General features: G+C 38.0%; 1 protein-coding gene across 1 annotated transcript in view; it reads left to right on the top strand.

Moving 5' to 3' along the window:
- Positions 1 to 16,311, top strand: part of znf618 (zinc finger protein 618) — an 87,129-nt gene extending 70,818 nt beyond the window's left edge. The window contains exons 10-14 of the mRNA XM_087790736.1: positions 686 to 730; positions 2,574 to 2,651; positions 3,107 to 3,265; positions 5,364 to 6,463; positions 7,512 to 16,311. Of these exons, the coding sequence (XP_087646862.1) occupies positions 686 to 730; positions 2,574 to 2,651; positions 3,107 to 3,265; positions 5,364 to 6,463; positions 7,512 to 8,069 (1,940 nt within the window). The 3' untranslated portion in view covers positions 8,070 to 16,311. The remainder of the gene's footprint in view (positions 1 to 685; positions 731 to 2,573; positions 2,652 to 3,106; positions 3,266 to 5,363; positions 6,464 to 7,511) is intronic.
- The last annotated feature ends 315 nt before the right edge of the window (positions 16,312 to 16,626 follow it).

Raw genomic sequence — 16,626 nt, 5'->3', positions numbered from 1 at the left:
TACAGCTATTAGAACCAACACATGCACCACAATTGACTAGTAATTGTGAATTAATCTCCTAACGGCTGAAGTAATATTGTCTGAAAAGTACAAACTGATCCTCCTTTTGTGATCCTGCGACCCACACCCGATTTCACGGCCCGTCATAAAAGAACTCGACGTTACATCTACGTCGCTAAAGCGCCGTAATTGAAGCGTCGTTTGTGTTTCAAAAGATGTTTCATATCGTTTGTCAGAGAACTGGGTTAAGTAGTTGTAACACAAATTACAGAATTAAATGGAACAAACTTGTCATAAATTCTCAACATTAATATTTTAATTTGACTTCAGAAGAAAAAAAAAAAAGATGGCTCCTTTGATCTTCCTTTCCTAAAATGGCTGCCATTTGCCTGCTTCATGATTTAATAGTGAAGTGCAGCTCGGATTTATGAAGCGCACGCACTGCAATTTTATGCTAATGTTGAGACGACAGAATGTATTGTTTGTGGAAAAACATCTCAGACTTTTGTCGATTTGCCTGAAACAAATTGATTCGAAATCATCCGTAAAGGCTCGTGAGTGAAGGGAGTCGTCTTATTAGTGTCTTCATCGAAAAACTGTCTCTTGAGCTGCACATTTTTGTGAAGATACTGTCAGAGATTGTTTATCATCAACATCTTCTCTGACGCTGCTCTATTGATTTCAGGAACTCCAAGCCCTCTAGTGGCCACCTCCTTCACTGCAACACAGAGTAAGTTCTGCCGCACCTTTTTTTTTGTTGCTTTATTATGTTTGTGTTTGTCACCATTTCTATTGCCCTCTTTCTTGTCTAGTTCTCATATTATTATTTGAACAGTTTTGTTGATTTATTGCATTACATACCCTTTGACTTGCTTTTTCATTTGTATTTTCTTATAAAGAATATTAAAAAAAACAAGGATATTGATCTGAAATGTGTTTCAATAAAACAAAGTCTAATATTAAACAAAATAAAAGCTACAATTTCAACCTTAAGACTAGAGGGAAAGCGTATATAATACAATATATAGTTTATTATAATAACACAAGTTGAACATTTTATTTTTCCTAACATAAGATATTGACTAAACAAGTTTTAAAGAAGAGAAAAAAAATCTATAAAACTTGGCTCAGGGGGAAAAAACTATTAAACTGCTAAAGTCAACGTTTTTTTTTGCAAACGGTCATTAATGAAAAACACAAAGTGTCACAACTTTCCTGACTTCTGAACATTAATATTTTATAGCTCAAAGCTATTCTTTATTTAATGCAAATCTGCTCTCAATCATGTGGGTTAAAAACCTACTAGGGTTGTCATGATAACAATGATTTCAGAAGTTGATGCCAAAAAATGTCTTCCTATAGTTCGATACCATGATTTAAAAATGTCAAAAATAACCCACAACTTTATCAAAATAACAAAACCAACAATACATCATTTTACATTAAAAAATGTGTGAGAATTTAATTTGTTTTCTTATAAATGCGCAAATAAACAACAAAACCTTCAAGTTTTTTTAATGGGTTTTGTTAAGCAGCCTTCAAGTATAATAAAAAAAAACCTAAACCTGGAAATGAGCCTCCTTCAAGTATAAAAATTGAAGAAAATACAAAAAAAACATTTTTTCTTTGCCTTTCAAATATTTCTGTGACTATCTTGTCTCTGGTCGGTGTCATCTGCCTGATACTGCTAAGAAAAAAAGGACAAATAAAGTTTTATGAAAACAGAAACCCTCAGAAAGCATTTAGCATTCAGTTCACCGTAAATAAATATCTAAAATCTCTTGCTAAAATAACAGAAGGTTTGTTCTTTTTTAGTTTAACGTGAGACAAGTTATATTGAATTAAATTCACCTTTTTAAAAAAGTCAGGATGTCTTGTGTTTCTTCCTTTAGTTTCCAAACTTTAGAGATAAGTGTTCAGGTTTCTGAGTGTTAATAATTAATCTAGACTAATTCTCCTCGAGGCTAGAGTATTTCCAAATGTGGCTCCATCTGGCGGGTTTTCTCAATGAGACGAGGGGTCTTTTTGAAGCCGACAGAGGTTCTTCTCTGCACTCACATCGACACACGTGTTGAATGAACTGGTGTCTGCAGTACTCACGGAGGAAAACATGCTAGTATCGTTGTATTTGTATCGTGCTGCCCAAGTATCGCGTCTTTCGACGACCCTGCCACACTCTTGTTTCATTGGAGCTTGATAATGAATTTATACTTTGAGGTTTGATCTCATGCTTGGTCCTAACCGGAGGGTTGTAAAGCTCGATCGCACGAGGAGCCAAAATATGTTCGTAATCCAGTTTAAGGGCCAAACTAAATGTGTATTTGCCAAACTGAATTGTAAAACTATTTTTTTGTTTTATTTATCGTTCACCATATGAACGTCCTGGGGCCACAGGAGTTTGACACGTGTGGTTTTTTATGAATGATCTGAAGCTTAAACATCACAAACAAATGACTTTCTGAACACGTCAAAAGTAGGTTTCTCTAGTTGACATCCTAAACAAACACCGGTGGCTTTTGTAGCTTCTCTGGCAAAGAGTCAACACTCTTGTGGGCCTTGTGATTTTTCTATAGAACCCTACTCTTGTGGGGCCTGTGGCATCCAGTTCCAGTTCTACAACAATCTGCTGGAGCACATGCAGTCCCACGCCGGTGAGTCCACTACTGCTAATGCATGTTGAGCTCTTTGATTGAAAGCAAAACATCGACTGACCCCCCCCCCTCGACCCCCCTCGACCCCCCGGGTCACAAGATTGATTTCACTGATCTGAATATAAACAAATAGAACCAGACGGTGTTTGAAGCTCAGAAGTCGAAAATACTAATAAAAAAACATCTTATTCTGAAAGAAAAAAATAGGATTTCGGCCATTTCTCGCCTTTACTTTTTTAATTGGGTTACTTCTAAAATCCTAGTTTGGATTTAGGTTATAACGCACAAAGTAGATCATCTCATTAAACCCATTTTATTTAAAAACGCATGACTTTGATTTTACTTTTTCATCGTCCTTTTTTTATTTTATTTTCCAAGCTTACATGATTTTACATCCATGTTGTTTTGACAGATCTACCCATTGACCCGTGTGTTCTTCTCATAAACCCCCTCAGCTGACAATGAGAACCATACCAAAGGGGACTCACCGAAATCTTCCTCAGCCTCCGGTCCTCAGGAGCAGATGTGGAGGGCGTCCCAGGCTCAGGCCCTCTCTGCTGTGAAGCTGCAGCTCAAGCCTCAGAACATCTCCCAGAGGAACCACGTCGTCAGCCGTGAGTAGAAAACCTAGCATTGGTTGATTCAACCTGTACTAGAAATACTTTAAAATGATAACAATGACAGCATCTCCTCGATGACATTTGGAACTAAAATAGTGTGTTTTTTAAAGTTAAAAATATTTTTTATTAAGAATACAGTCAGATATAAAACAAACTAAGCACAACATAAAAATAACAGTTGTTGCTTTTTGAGTTAATTCATTATTGTTTATTATGTATTTAATACACATTTTCCAAATGGTTAAAGTAAAAATAATATTATTATTTAAAATTAATAATAATACAACGTCAAAATAATCACTTTGGTCATATTCTGGTCACTATTCCTTGCAATTTACATGAATTTACTGATTTAAAGTATCTCCAATTGTAAAGTATTTTAAGGGTATATATAAAGAGAAATATTTTGTTTTCAATTATCTAATATTTTTATGTTGAGATAGAAGCAAAATATGTTTTTTTATTCAGATTTGTTTAGAAATGTGACTGTTCACAAGTTACTTATTTTCTTACTTCAGTTAGATGTTAAGAAGTCCAATCTTACTACTAATAAAAAGTTCATTTTATTTTAAAACCTGAAATTACAACACAATTAAAAGATGCTTTAAAATCCTCGCCGTTTCTGTTTGAATCTAAATCAATGCACTGAAAGCGAAACAACGGGCAAGAAATATTTCTCATCGATTTAAGATGTTTTATTTTACTTTCTTTTTGAAGATATATCCATCTATAATTCTATATATCCATATAACTATGTATATACATTGATGGATGGATGGATATATGGAAAGTAGTATAAGTAGCTACAATCTTCTGAACATTTTTAACTTGAGTTAAGTTGTCAAATGATTAAACTTAGGTGTTCCTTCACTTAAAATACTGTATTTATCAGAAGTGCGATTGTATGAATTGGATTTTGGAACAATTATGACACACGTGTTAAACTCAAATCCCAGGATACTGTAGATCAATGTTCATTCTGTGACCTCTGAACAATAAAGATTAATAGTGTCTACAATTCTACTGAGACAAAAACTGTCAAACTGATCGAAGGAAGGAAAGAAATTTGTCAGGAAAGTATAACAAACACAAAGATGGTTATAAATCGAGTCTCCACGTACTAGAATACAACACTTCCTGTTTGAATGAAAGAAAGTTTAAACCGTAATTCAATTTATCTTTGTCTCTTTTTGGTGAATTCATCTGTGTTTTGTACTTAAAACGATATAAATTATGTTTTTGCTTTAATCATTCGTGTCATCTTCCTTATATACTACAGCACTGTATTGATGTATTAAAAATATATATAGGATTTTTACAATATATAATTATATTAATGGTTTGTATTTAAACTATGAACTTTGTTTATATTCTGTTTATTAGTTGATTATTTAAGTTTTGTTGATTATTTATTTCATTTTTTTTGATTATTTATTTGATTATTTATTGTATTTATTTTATTATTAAGGTCCTTTCATTGTTTACTTCATGTTTTGCATCGTGGGTCAGAGAGGACCACAACTTCATTTATGCTGTATGTCTTAATACATGTATATTTGACAAATAAAAGAACTTGAACTTAAATAAAGTTGCTGTTAAACATATATATATATATATATATATATATTTACAATAAATGTAGCAACAACAATAAACCCAAGCAAATATTCACTCCATTTGTTCATTTTTGTGTTGCTTCAAACTTCAGGCCACTAGATGGCAGCGGTCATTACACCCTCTGCCGTTAAAAAAAACAATTCAATCCGGCGAGTGAAAGGTGATGACTAAGGACGAGAGGATACAGTCGACTCCAGCAGCTTTAATAGCTGATGTTTTGACATATTTTGGTTTGAAAACAAATGAAAGCAGTTACGACTTCATCAAGAGTCATGTGGTCTGTAAATACTGCAACACCAGAGTCAAGTACTCGACAATACTACAAGTATATACTTGGTCCAAGAGTATTATATGGTATCGTTGCTCCTCTATCCTGATACGTATTGCATCGCTACATTTTTGCTAATATACAACCGAGGTCCATTGATTTGAACCGGTGACTCGGTAAATGATTGTTTCTCTGGTCTGCCGACAGAGAACAACGGCCTCCCCGAGAAGGAGCGCCAGCAGGTGGCCGAGCGACTGTTGCGGGTCATGTGCTCCGACCTGGGCATGCTCAACGTGCTCAACAGCAAGGACTTCCTCAAGCTGGCCCAGACCCTGGTGGACACGGGGGCCCGGCACGGCGCCTACTCCACCCGGGACGCCCTCGGCAACATGAGCGCCTTGGCCCTGCGGCAGCTGCCCCACATGTACAACCAGGTCAAGGTCAAGGTCACGTGCGCCCTGGGCTCCAACGCCTCGCTCGGCATCGCCGTCACCTGCCACTCCCAGACGTCGGGCCCCAACGCCTGCTACGTCCTGACGGCGTACCAGGTGGAGGGCTGCCGACTGAAGAGGTACGTCCTGGGGGTGCGGGAGGCGGAGCTGCGAGAGGGTCCCGAGCAGATCCACCACTGGGTCCAGAACGTCCTCTCGGAGTTCGTCATGTCGGACATCCGCACCGTCTACGTGTCGGAGTCGCGGGTCTGGGCGGCGGGGTTCGGGGGGTCCCCCCTCGGCGGCGGCTGCCGCAGCAAGGTGTGCCTGCGGTGCGCCGGGTGCTCTCTGGGCGCCGTCGTCCAGGCGGTCCTCGGGAAGCGAAGCCTCCAAGCCCGGGGCCTCCACGAGCTGGCCGAGCTCCTGCTCACCTGCCGAGACATCGCGTCCTCCACCAACCTGGTGCTCCGGGACGAACACGGCACCAACACGTCCACAAGCACAACAGAAGAAGCCTCACAGCACAGCCCGGCCCAGTGCCCGACGCCGCCCTGCTGGGACCGCATGGCCGAGGCGCTCCTGCAGGTCCACGCACACTTCGAGCAGATCTGCGAGGCCTACGGTCGGAGTAAGTCCACGGCGCCGCTCCTCCAAGGTCTCAACAAGCATCTGCTGGGAACCCTGGCGTGTCTGCTGGCGCCGCTCCGTCTGGCGGCGCTGGAGCTGAGCCGCCAGAGGAGACCCACCCTGCAGCAGGTGCTGCCCGTCTACCTCCGCCTGGAGAAGTTCTTCACGGCCAAAGCCGGAGAGGCCGGAACCGGGGTGGCCAGCAAACTCTGCCACTACTTCCTAGAAGCACTCAAAGAAAACTTTAAGGTATTGAACTCATCAACTCGCGATTCTAGAAGACTAGTGTGTTAAATATGTGACATTTATTGCGTGACCTAACAAGTATTTCATTGAAAATGCCTTGATAATTCAAAAAATTGTCATCGGCATGAGATAAAAAACAAAATTTGATCTTTATAGTCTTGTTCAATAGTGAATTCTTAAAGAAAAAAACACTTAAGATGCAAACATCTGCTAAGGTGGTCAATGTGCATGACTTAGATTTAAGATTAGAGGTTATGTGACTCTTATCTGGTGCATTATAGTGATAATGTATATATATATATATATATATATATATATATATATATATATATTTACTATAGTAAACCTAAAACATGGCAAATACTTTTCAATTTTAATGCCATTTTATTAAGATAAGAAATTCCTTTTTTTTCCACACACTGAGGAATTTGAGTTGTACCACGAAAAAGTTCACAAAAAATGTAAAACATACAGTACACATAAAAAATATATATATAATGACAACAATAAACGGTACAGAAGTACAAGTTTAACAAAAATACAAAAGTGTGGGGAATGATTTTTTCGTTTATTGGTTTGATGAATTATCAGAACAAAACCAATCATCTTCCTTGTCCTATAATCAACAATTCCTCCCAAAACCTTGTCAGTTTTTAAGTTATTGGAGACAGAAACATGAGTAATCTCCTTTGCAGGAGTAACTAATAAAACTGCATGGTACTAGTTAATATTTTAAACTTAATCACACAAACTATTTGAAGTCACAGGTTGAACAAAAGGTTTCGGAGGCTCAATTTATCTTATTTATCTTCATTTTTGTTCTTATTTCCCAATGAAACGATTTCCTGCGACACAAGTTTTACTCTTATTGTAAGTCTTTGTATATTTTCTAGACTATCTATATTCTCTGTTCCTTTTCTGGCAGGATTTGGCCCTTGAGTTTGTCTCATGTTATCTCTGAAGAAATGTCTTGCCCTAGATAACTAAAACTGAAATGATCGTTCTGTAAAACATGACCAGCGCACTGATACGTCTTCCTGTTCGTGTCCAGGTGGAACGGGCCCATCAGGTCGCCATGATCCTGGACCCGCAGCTGAAGCTCCGGTCGGTCCCGGCCTACCAGCACGAGGACATCATCACCCGGGCCTGCGAGATGGCGGTGGAGCCCAGAGACGGAGGCATGAGCGGCGGCGGCGGCGGCGGCGGAGGCGGAGCTTCCGGCTGCGACGACCGAGACAACGACGGCCCCTCGACCCCCAAGATCAGCCGCGTGGACGGGAACAACGGCAGCGCTTCCAGGGGCCCCTCGTCTTCCTGCTTCCCCGGCGGCGACGACGGCCAGAGCCAGGTCCGGCAGGAGATTTTCCAGTATCTGGCCGAGCCGCCTCTCCAGGGCTCCACCGACCTGCTGCAGTACTGGAGCTCCACGGTGGCGGAGAAGTTCCCCAAACTGGCGCGCCTGGCGCTGTGGCTGCTGGCCGTGCCCGCCGTGGGGATCCGAGGCGAGTGCGTGACGGTGTGCGAGCAGAGCCTGGCCATGAAGCGGCGGCAGCAGGTAACTGCCGAAGAGATGAACAAACTGATTTTCCTGCGCTCCAACATGGGCTAGAACCAAACCCCCCTTTTCCCCACCTTTTATTTATTCCCAGAAACTTTTACGAAGAAATACTTTAGAAACGACGAAAAAAGCATACGACGATGTTCAAATCACTTATTTTCTATAAATGTTCTCCAGAAGGGGGTGGAACGTGAACATTGACAACAAGGCCCAGTTTGGTACAAGCCTCCTCCGTTAGGGATGCATCCGTAATGCGGTAGGAAAAAAAAAAAATCAAACTTCTTAAAAATGGCTTCATGCTGTTATCGTCACTCGGTGGCAACAACGTCAGGTTACGTCAGCGGCCACTGCTCAACTTTCCTGAAAGACCAGAACCTTCCGTTAACAACAGCCGTTCACATGGACGCGTTCGATGCTTTTAGTCCAGACGGGTCGAGGTGGAAGCTCTTCGTTTTCAAGGTTAGTTAAGGCAGAAAGTTCAGAGTTACTTTTGCTATAGAAGTCCTGCAAAGAATTAAAACATTTAAAGGCAGAAAGGTTAAGTTAAGATACGTTTAAAAAGTTCCAAGTTACTTTTGCTATAGAAATCCTGCAAAGATTTATAACATTTCAGTCAAAATTCACATTTTCTTGAGGCAACACATTTTGAGACATTTTCACGCAAAAATCTCTCCCGAAAAGTAATTTGATGATTTATTCCATTTATTTATTAATCGTTTTACTTTACACTTGAGGGAGAAAACTACATAATGTTTTTTAATTGTATAATTATCTCAAATAATAACATTTAATATTATTATTTTCAGGGTGGTAAATATTAATTCATCTAAATTGCAAAAAGAACAGAAAGATTATTTAAAAATATGTAAGATTGTCATAGATGGATAAAGATATAATCATCAATAAATCCATAATTCTAAAAGTCACAATGGTGAGATTGTTCAACTCGGACAGATCTGAGTACAGTTGGATGACCGAAGGAACAAAAGATATTTTAATAAGTTCTGCAGTGCAGTGAGAGGAGCCTGTTGCTACGGTTACTCTCCTGAGCGGCCGTAGTGTCATGCAGAGGGTGTAGTTACTGTGGCTGCCCTTCATAAGAGTCCTCGTCTCGTCCACACTTTTCCAATCACAGAAACAAGTTCTCCTGTAATGGCCAGTCCAGGTGTACCCGCAGGTATCCATGCAGGATTACTATTAACAACAACAACAACATATCAGTGGGCGAACAATACAAGGCTTGAGGGCCCCGGTTATTCTGTAGTGAGGCAACTCTCCTGACTCGCATGTTACAAATGTTAAAGTCTTCTTCTCCAAGATGCAGTAAGTCCCTCATCATGACCATTTTTTCAACTTATTACTTTATAATGTTCGTCTGAAATCTGGACGAACGAGAGGTTACGAGAGCGGAGTCTGTTATGACGTAATAATGGCTTCACTCCTCCTCCTGCCAACTGTAATCACGCCCCCCTTTGTTTATATAACGAGTCCCTACAACGAGGTGGAGACTTCCAGGATTGATTGGTCAAACCTCAATGTTTTGACCAATCACAGCAGAGTGGGCGTGGTTATGGTAAACACGATTTTAGCTTGAAAATAAAAAATGTTTTTTATTTTCTAATGTTAATATTTCAATGAAAAGAGAGTTTTGCACAGAACAGAACTGAACAGACACTGATGATACAATAGAGTCCAACATCTATTTAAGACACACTTAAATCTACACATTAGTTGAACTTTAACTATATAGAGTTTTGGACATATTGGTTTCCGGGTCCCTCTACTGTTAAAAATTAAAATTAAAATTGAAATCAAAATTAAAATTAATTCAATCGTAAGAGAAAATATAAAGAAAAATAAATGTTACAATGTGCTGCTTTAAAAGGGAAGTCATGTTTCCCACTCTTCATTTATTTTTATTAATTGTAAAGTGAGAAGGATCTAGACCCGAGTTCCCAGACCAAACACATACGATCCTCCAGATAATTCTTATTGTTTTTTAGGTCGGTTAAATCCCATCATTTGAGAAAACGTCAACGACAAAGTGATATTTTTGTGGATCACTAGTTTGCTCAAAACCAATTAACTGACCCTTAAAGATGTTTTAAAGATAAGATAAGCAACTGTATAATTATAGACGTCAAAAATCTCGTCAAAAACGACGGTAAAACTTTGGTCAAATTTGTTTTTAAGGAAAAACTAAGACGAAAAGTCGAGCCTCACAAAAATAAAGACTACATCGTCAGACTGCAGTTAGACAGTTTGGTAAACTTACATTTTGTTAACATTTTTTAGCACCTTGTGTGATTGACTTTCAACTACAGAAGATGTCGAATTCCTTTAGTTAACAAAGAGAAGTTACGTGTAGTCTTTGTCAGACAGTATTAGACGAGCTTTTCCCACTTTTAACGAACTAAACTTCTGAGCAGGAACGTCGTGATCAAAGCTTCACTCGCATTTACGTCAAATAGATCTTATCTATGGATGTAACACACTTTGTTGGAGAAGTATTTATTTATTTTTCTTAGTTTTCCTGGACTTTAGAAGGAAAGAGACATGTTTCTCTTCAAGGTATGACAAGCGCTCGCCTCTAATTCGACTCCACGTCGAGATGACGAGTCTGCACTACAAGAACAATTATTCCAACTGTCTGTTGGTTCCCGGATCAGCTGCCGGATCCTCGTCCATGTGAGCCCAGCTGTTGTTACGGAGGTTCAAACACAGGCGTTAGCGACGACGCACATCTGACGGTTTCTACTGCTAATAACCCTCACGTTCTCTCGTCTACACTCACGGGAAGATGGTCGAACAATCATTTCAGGATAACGTCTCGTGTTGTCGTCGCCATCGGACGAACTTGTTTATTTTTAAAGGGTAAAAAAATCTCTCTCTGAGCTTTTTTTTACGTCATTTAATTGGTTCCGGACTGAAGTCGTGTTAAATTGTCACCTTTTGATACTTTCACGATTATTATTTTAAGGGTTTTTCTACAATTTGTTTGGACAAATTATATTATAATAAGATTTAAACTCGTCATTTAAGAGTCGATATCTAGACGTTCTCGCTATTATTCTTGATAGAAACGAGATCTCGCATCAATATTTCTTTGGCGTTCCAAACGTACTGCTTTGACCTTCGTCGGCCTCATTGTTACCCCCGTGACTTGTATATAGACTTTAAAAAAACGACTAAAGATTAGCAACCGTTCGTCCTCTGACTCAAACAATGAAGTAATCCATTGACCTCTGATGACCCTGATGCTGTGGTATGTCTTTAAACAGGATTTCTGTGCGACAAGATTATAAAACAAAAAACACTTCTAACATGAGTTTAATGAGTAAATTATCTGACATTAGGAACCTTGAAGGTTTTTTTTTTTAACTTCTATAGTCAACCCACTGAAATATAAAGTCTGTTTTATTATAATAATTTAGAATAAAGCTCTTAAATCAATGTGAAAACTCTACTAAACCAACTAAATCATGTTTTTTTTAAAACTCATTAACAATGTTTAATCTTCTCTTATACATTTATTTTATTACAGAAACTGGTAACAACTTCTACGAGTAAGTTTAGGTGATTTCAAATATAATATAAGTTCAGCTTTTTAAGGAAATACACTTTTGAGTCCCAACTACATTTCTTTGGCTTTTCCTTGACATGTGGTCACTTCTGTGCTTTTGAGTGTTTCATTGAGCAAATTTAGGTGGAATGTGAGCTTGTGTCCATCTTTAAAATACACAGAGTATCTGTCCAAGCGAGTGAAGTCTGTCAAATTACTTTGATTGAAACTAAACTATAAATCACATGAAGGGCAGATCTGATCAAAGTTGTTCTTCTATGAGGGGTAAAAGTTGACTTTAATTTCATTTATATTGATCATCATTTTCTAATACATGTACCGATATCTTCACTTTAGTACTGGTTCCTGAACAATACTTTTCTCAATACCAATTGAATTCTAACCAAAAAAAACATGACATGCAAATGTTGAATTGAAAAATCTGAATCTGAAAAAAGTACTTTAACTCGACTCCAAACTTTTGGGAAAATATGAATCATTTGTATTGCTAAAGAAAACACGACAATCTAGTGTTTGCTGCTGTTTAACTTGGCAGTGTTTCTTTAAATTGCTTCTCACGCAGTCGAACATGGAGCAACTTCCTGTTGATTCTGTGCACGTTCGACAAAAGACTCCAGTCCAAGCAATGATAACCTTTTTCAAATCGTGCACCGTTGGCATTAATGTCGCTAAACCAGAGCCACGCTTTTGACCCTGGTGGCATTATTTGGAATCACAACACGAACGTGAACATGTGAACGTTACATAGATGTACAGTATATACGAGGGCTTTGATTGAATCTGAAGATACATGTGTGGCGATACGATATATCGCGATACTGTAGTAACAACGATATATAGTTTCTTTTACAGAAACAACACTTTTTCTCGCTTTTACAACAAAGAAAGGAGCAAATACTTTCAATAATTAAAAGTGTTTGTAGGAAAAGTTATTCTCAAAATATTAACCAAAAATGTAAACAATGAAGTGCATTAACACAAACAACCTGGAGCAACATGTAATATCCAGTATCTGCCAGTGTTTTGCTGTTACTTTGCCACAGGAGGAAATGACGAATGTTGCCAACTAGTGGCCGGGGGGTTAATTGCAGCACACAAATGAATAAACGCTGTAAATATTTCAGTGTTAATTGTAAAATAAAACATCAAATGATTGTCTTTTATACACACAGTATTGAAAGATAAACCATAAAATAACTTTGAATTACAAAAATTGTCAATGGTAAAAATTAAAGAAAAGTATTTATTTTTAATATTTATTGAGTGCTATTGAATATCGAAACGGTATCAGGAATATTGCGATATCTGGTCGTATCAATATTTTCTTACACCCCTTCTATAAAGATCATGTGACGATGCTAGTGGCGGCCATCTTGTTAAACTAAATGCTAAAGTTGCTGCTAACTGACAAATGCATTGAACATTTTTTTGAACGTCTTGGGTGTGAAAATGTACCTCAAACTCCAGGTTTGTACTATGTGTGATGTATTTTTACTTGTTTTTGAATTTATGTTCTACAAAAGTATTCAAGTGAAGATATCAGTATCAGAACCAGTATCGAAAGATTCAATCAATACCAATATCTAACGGCTAAAGATTCATTGAAGTGACCACATGTGTAACTATTGTGTCATCTTTCTCTGGTCCACCTTAAATCAAACGTTATTTTACTTAAAAAATAGTTTAAAAACTGCATTATTTTTCTCATGAGTCAAACCACAAGAGTCACATCCACAAGTCAGGAATTTTTATAAGCTTGTTTCCCAACTTGTCTTCCTCACTGATACATTTAGGTTTCCAGGGCAATAAGCACAGGGGATATGATTTCTGTCGGACTGTGTTTTAAGTTCTGCAGACGTCGTCTTAATTTTCACGTCGAAAACTCGCTGGGATTCTCCTCAGGAATGGGTGCACCCAACACTTCCCTCCCTCACTGGAACACACACACAATACTCTGACCTCAATGCCGAGGTTTGTACCGAACCACGAGTCTTGTCCGACGTTCCACCCTCCGCGAGTCGGTTCCATCTACAGATCCACAAACAAAATGGATTGTTTCATATATATCTATATAAACAGGAAAAAAAGGTGGTTCTCCAGTTGTTTCCAGATATTTATTATGGATTAAACCATGTAATACCTCCTACCATGACATGGACGAATGGAAATGTCACTGTGTTTTTTCGTTGCTATGTTATTTCGGGCCTTAACTCGCTTCCATGTTCACCTCTGATTTGGATCATGCCTTTGAACTGCTGATTATGGCCTTTTTTTAAAAATGAAACTAAAATGTTGTTTTTTTTTCTTCTCGGTTTCATCCTGAAAAACTTTGTTACCTTGACTTGTCAAACTTTTTGGGGGCATTTGTTGTGTTGATTTTCTGCGTAGGAAGCGAAATCAAGCTTTTTGGTAAAAAAAAGACTCACTCAAGCACAACTGCAACTGTAACGTGTACTGGTTCATACAACACTGGTTTAGTAGCAACATACTTTGGTTTTTTCTACTTTCATAGTTCTTACGAAAAAGGTTCCACGTGGTAGAACTTCATTTATCTGCCGTTTTGTCTCCTTAAGGAACTAAACTGTAACTTCTGAAGATGAAAAGATCCAAATTGTGTACTTGAATTGTTACTTTTTTTAGATCTTAAAAGTAACTGGACATTCCTTAGGCGTCGTCGAAATGCTCTACAGTAAACTTGTGCTTTAACTTTAGATGCGTCGTCGCTACATTTTCAAGACGCAGACGGTGTTTTCAGGTCTCCTTCTTGTCCTCAGATTTTAACATTTTTTATTATAAATTATCTATTAACTATTTAACTACCACTAAATGACACAGATGTCGACTTCTTCCAAAATAGGTCCAGAAAAGTGGAAACTTGTGTCGCAACGCAACGATAGTTACAATAGAACGTATTTTCGAGTTGAAAATAAATAAAGATTTGAAAGTATTTCAAGTTAAAACTGCAGATAAACGGCACATTCTGCTGCTGTGGTGGAGAAATCAAGCTACCCTTTGCATCGGTCACGGCACCCGCTACGAGCGTTGATAAAATAAAAACAAAAAACATGTTTCCGACATTAATTTCCGACGTGATGATCGTTGACGATCACCAACGAGTCACACAGGAAGTCGATCGTAGCCGTTAGACGACTTGTATAACGAATAGAATTCGGTGCCAGTGACTCGCTTGCAATTGGAGAAAATTTTACAATTAAAAAATTGTCGATGCCTGAAAAAATCTTTTTAAATAATGGATAAAAATGTTCAATATTGACCACAATTTACGGACAGAAGGAGAGACGCCAACATTTCTTTAAAATTCAAAATATTTACTGCCTAAAATATTACTTTAATATCAGACTAAGGTTTCAAGTGTTTCTTCCGTCGGTTCTATCGAGGTTAGATTTCAACCCAACCTTCGATGGAAACATATTAAAAACACAATTCTCTAGTAGAAAATGATTTAAGTAGTTTTCAAAAGGAACTTTATAAACTTCTTCTTTTGTCCTTATCGGCAAATTCATCAGGAGAAGAGAATTTTTGTTCCTTCCTTAAATAATTTCACCTTCATTTTTAACTTCAAGCCCCACATCCATCCATTATACCTCTGTAAAGAATCTTTTCTTTTAAAGATGTTTCATTGAAAGTGATCCTTCTATAGCTGGTAGTCGGTTTCTTCACTTTTGAAATGAAAAATGCTGTAAATTCACGACTTTTTTCTTTAAATTAAAAAATATACTCAGCCAGTGTTTTACCTCAATACATTGTATAAAAAAAAAGTTAAAAAAAAGGTTGTAAATGAATATCAAAAATACTGTGTTCAGGGTCGTAGCCTCAGCCGCGGCCCACGTCTGACTGATGAAGGGATTTTTATGGTGGTTTTTAAACGAGTATTTTAACATTAGCTCTGGGACAAACATGCCATTGTTGACGCGACGGTGTCGACTGAATTCTTCTTAGAGTTGTTTAATATTAACAAAAAAAAAGGATATAAAGGATTATGCATGCTTTTAGTAAAACTATATCAAGTTTGAAGCAACCGTTTGTGGGTGAATCACGTCAAAAACACTCCTTAAGGCAAAAACCCTGAACCGCGAGGGTCGTGTACATAATAGAGAACTGCTGTTTTAAGCCACAAGAGGGCGCCGTCATTTCCTGAGACCATAGGGAGCACCAATAACATTATACCTCTCTTTTTCTACAGTAGCATTTCAAAGTTTTTTAATAAATAATAACTCAGATACTGTTATTGAAAACTCAGCTGTACGTTTGTTTCAGGATTTTAACTTATTCAGATAATACAATTGTAAAGTATAATCTAGGAATGCTAACGTGAGAACTTCTCTGTTTTGACGACCAGTTACGATCGGAATTCAGGTTCTGGACTAAGTGTTGCTTTCATCCTATTTTACAGGCATTTATTCCTTTTTGTACTCTGAAGAAAAACAACCCTCTGGTTTGATTATTTTTTTCTTTTTTATCGCACTTTGGCAGCAGATTCCTGCGTAGATCTGAGTTGTCTTATTAGTAAGCCTAATTTATACTTTTGTAGCAACACTATTTTTATATACTTGCGACGAGAAAAGGTTGTTTTTTTTGTGTCTTTTCGTTGTTGTTTTTTCTCTGTGTCATATAAGGCTCTCAATGTTTTCTTGTAGACATTACTCACTGTAGTGTGTGACGTGTGAATAAACTCCACTCTGTGTCAAACGTGTCCAGACGTCGTCTGTTTAGAAATATCAGAACTTTTTGAATGTTTTTTTTAAAGGTTTTTACTAGTGATGGTCTGACGAAGCTTCATGAAGCAGTGTCATTATGTTCAGAGTCCACTAGATGGCGTCTCTGCCCTATTTTTCTTTGTTCTGAACAAGTGTTCTAATGAAACATCAGATCATTTTTAAACTGATGGCGCCACCTACTGACCTCTGAACAACATGACACTGTTTCATGAAGCTTCATCAAACCATCACTACTTTTTACTGTTAAATAATGTGTCTCTGATCTCCCACTGTCCAAAAGAAGGTG

The sequence above is a fragment of the Callionymus lyra genome, chromosome 5 (genome assembly GCF_982586985.1).
Source record: "Callionymus lyra chromosome 5, fCalLyr1.hap1.1, whole genome shotgun sequence".
NCBI classification, from domain to species: Eukaryota; Metazoa; Chordata; class Actinopteri; order Syngnathiformes; family Callionymidae; genus Callionymus; species Callionymus lyra.
The sequence above is the reverse complement of the archived record's forward strand: the minus strand, read 5'-3'. Positions and strand labels throughout refer to the sequence as shown.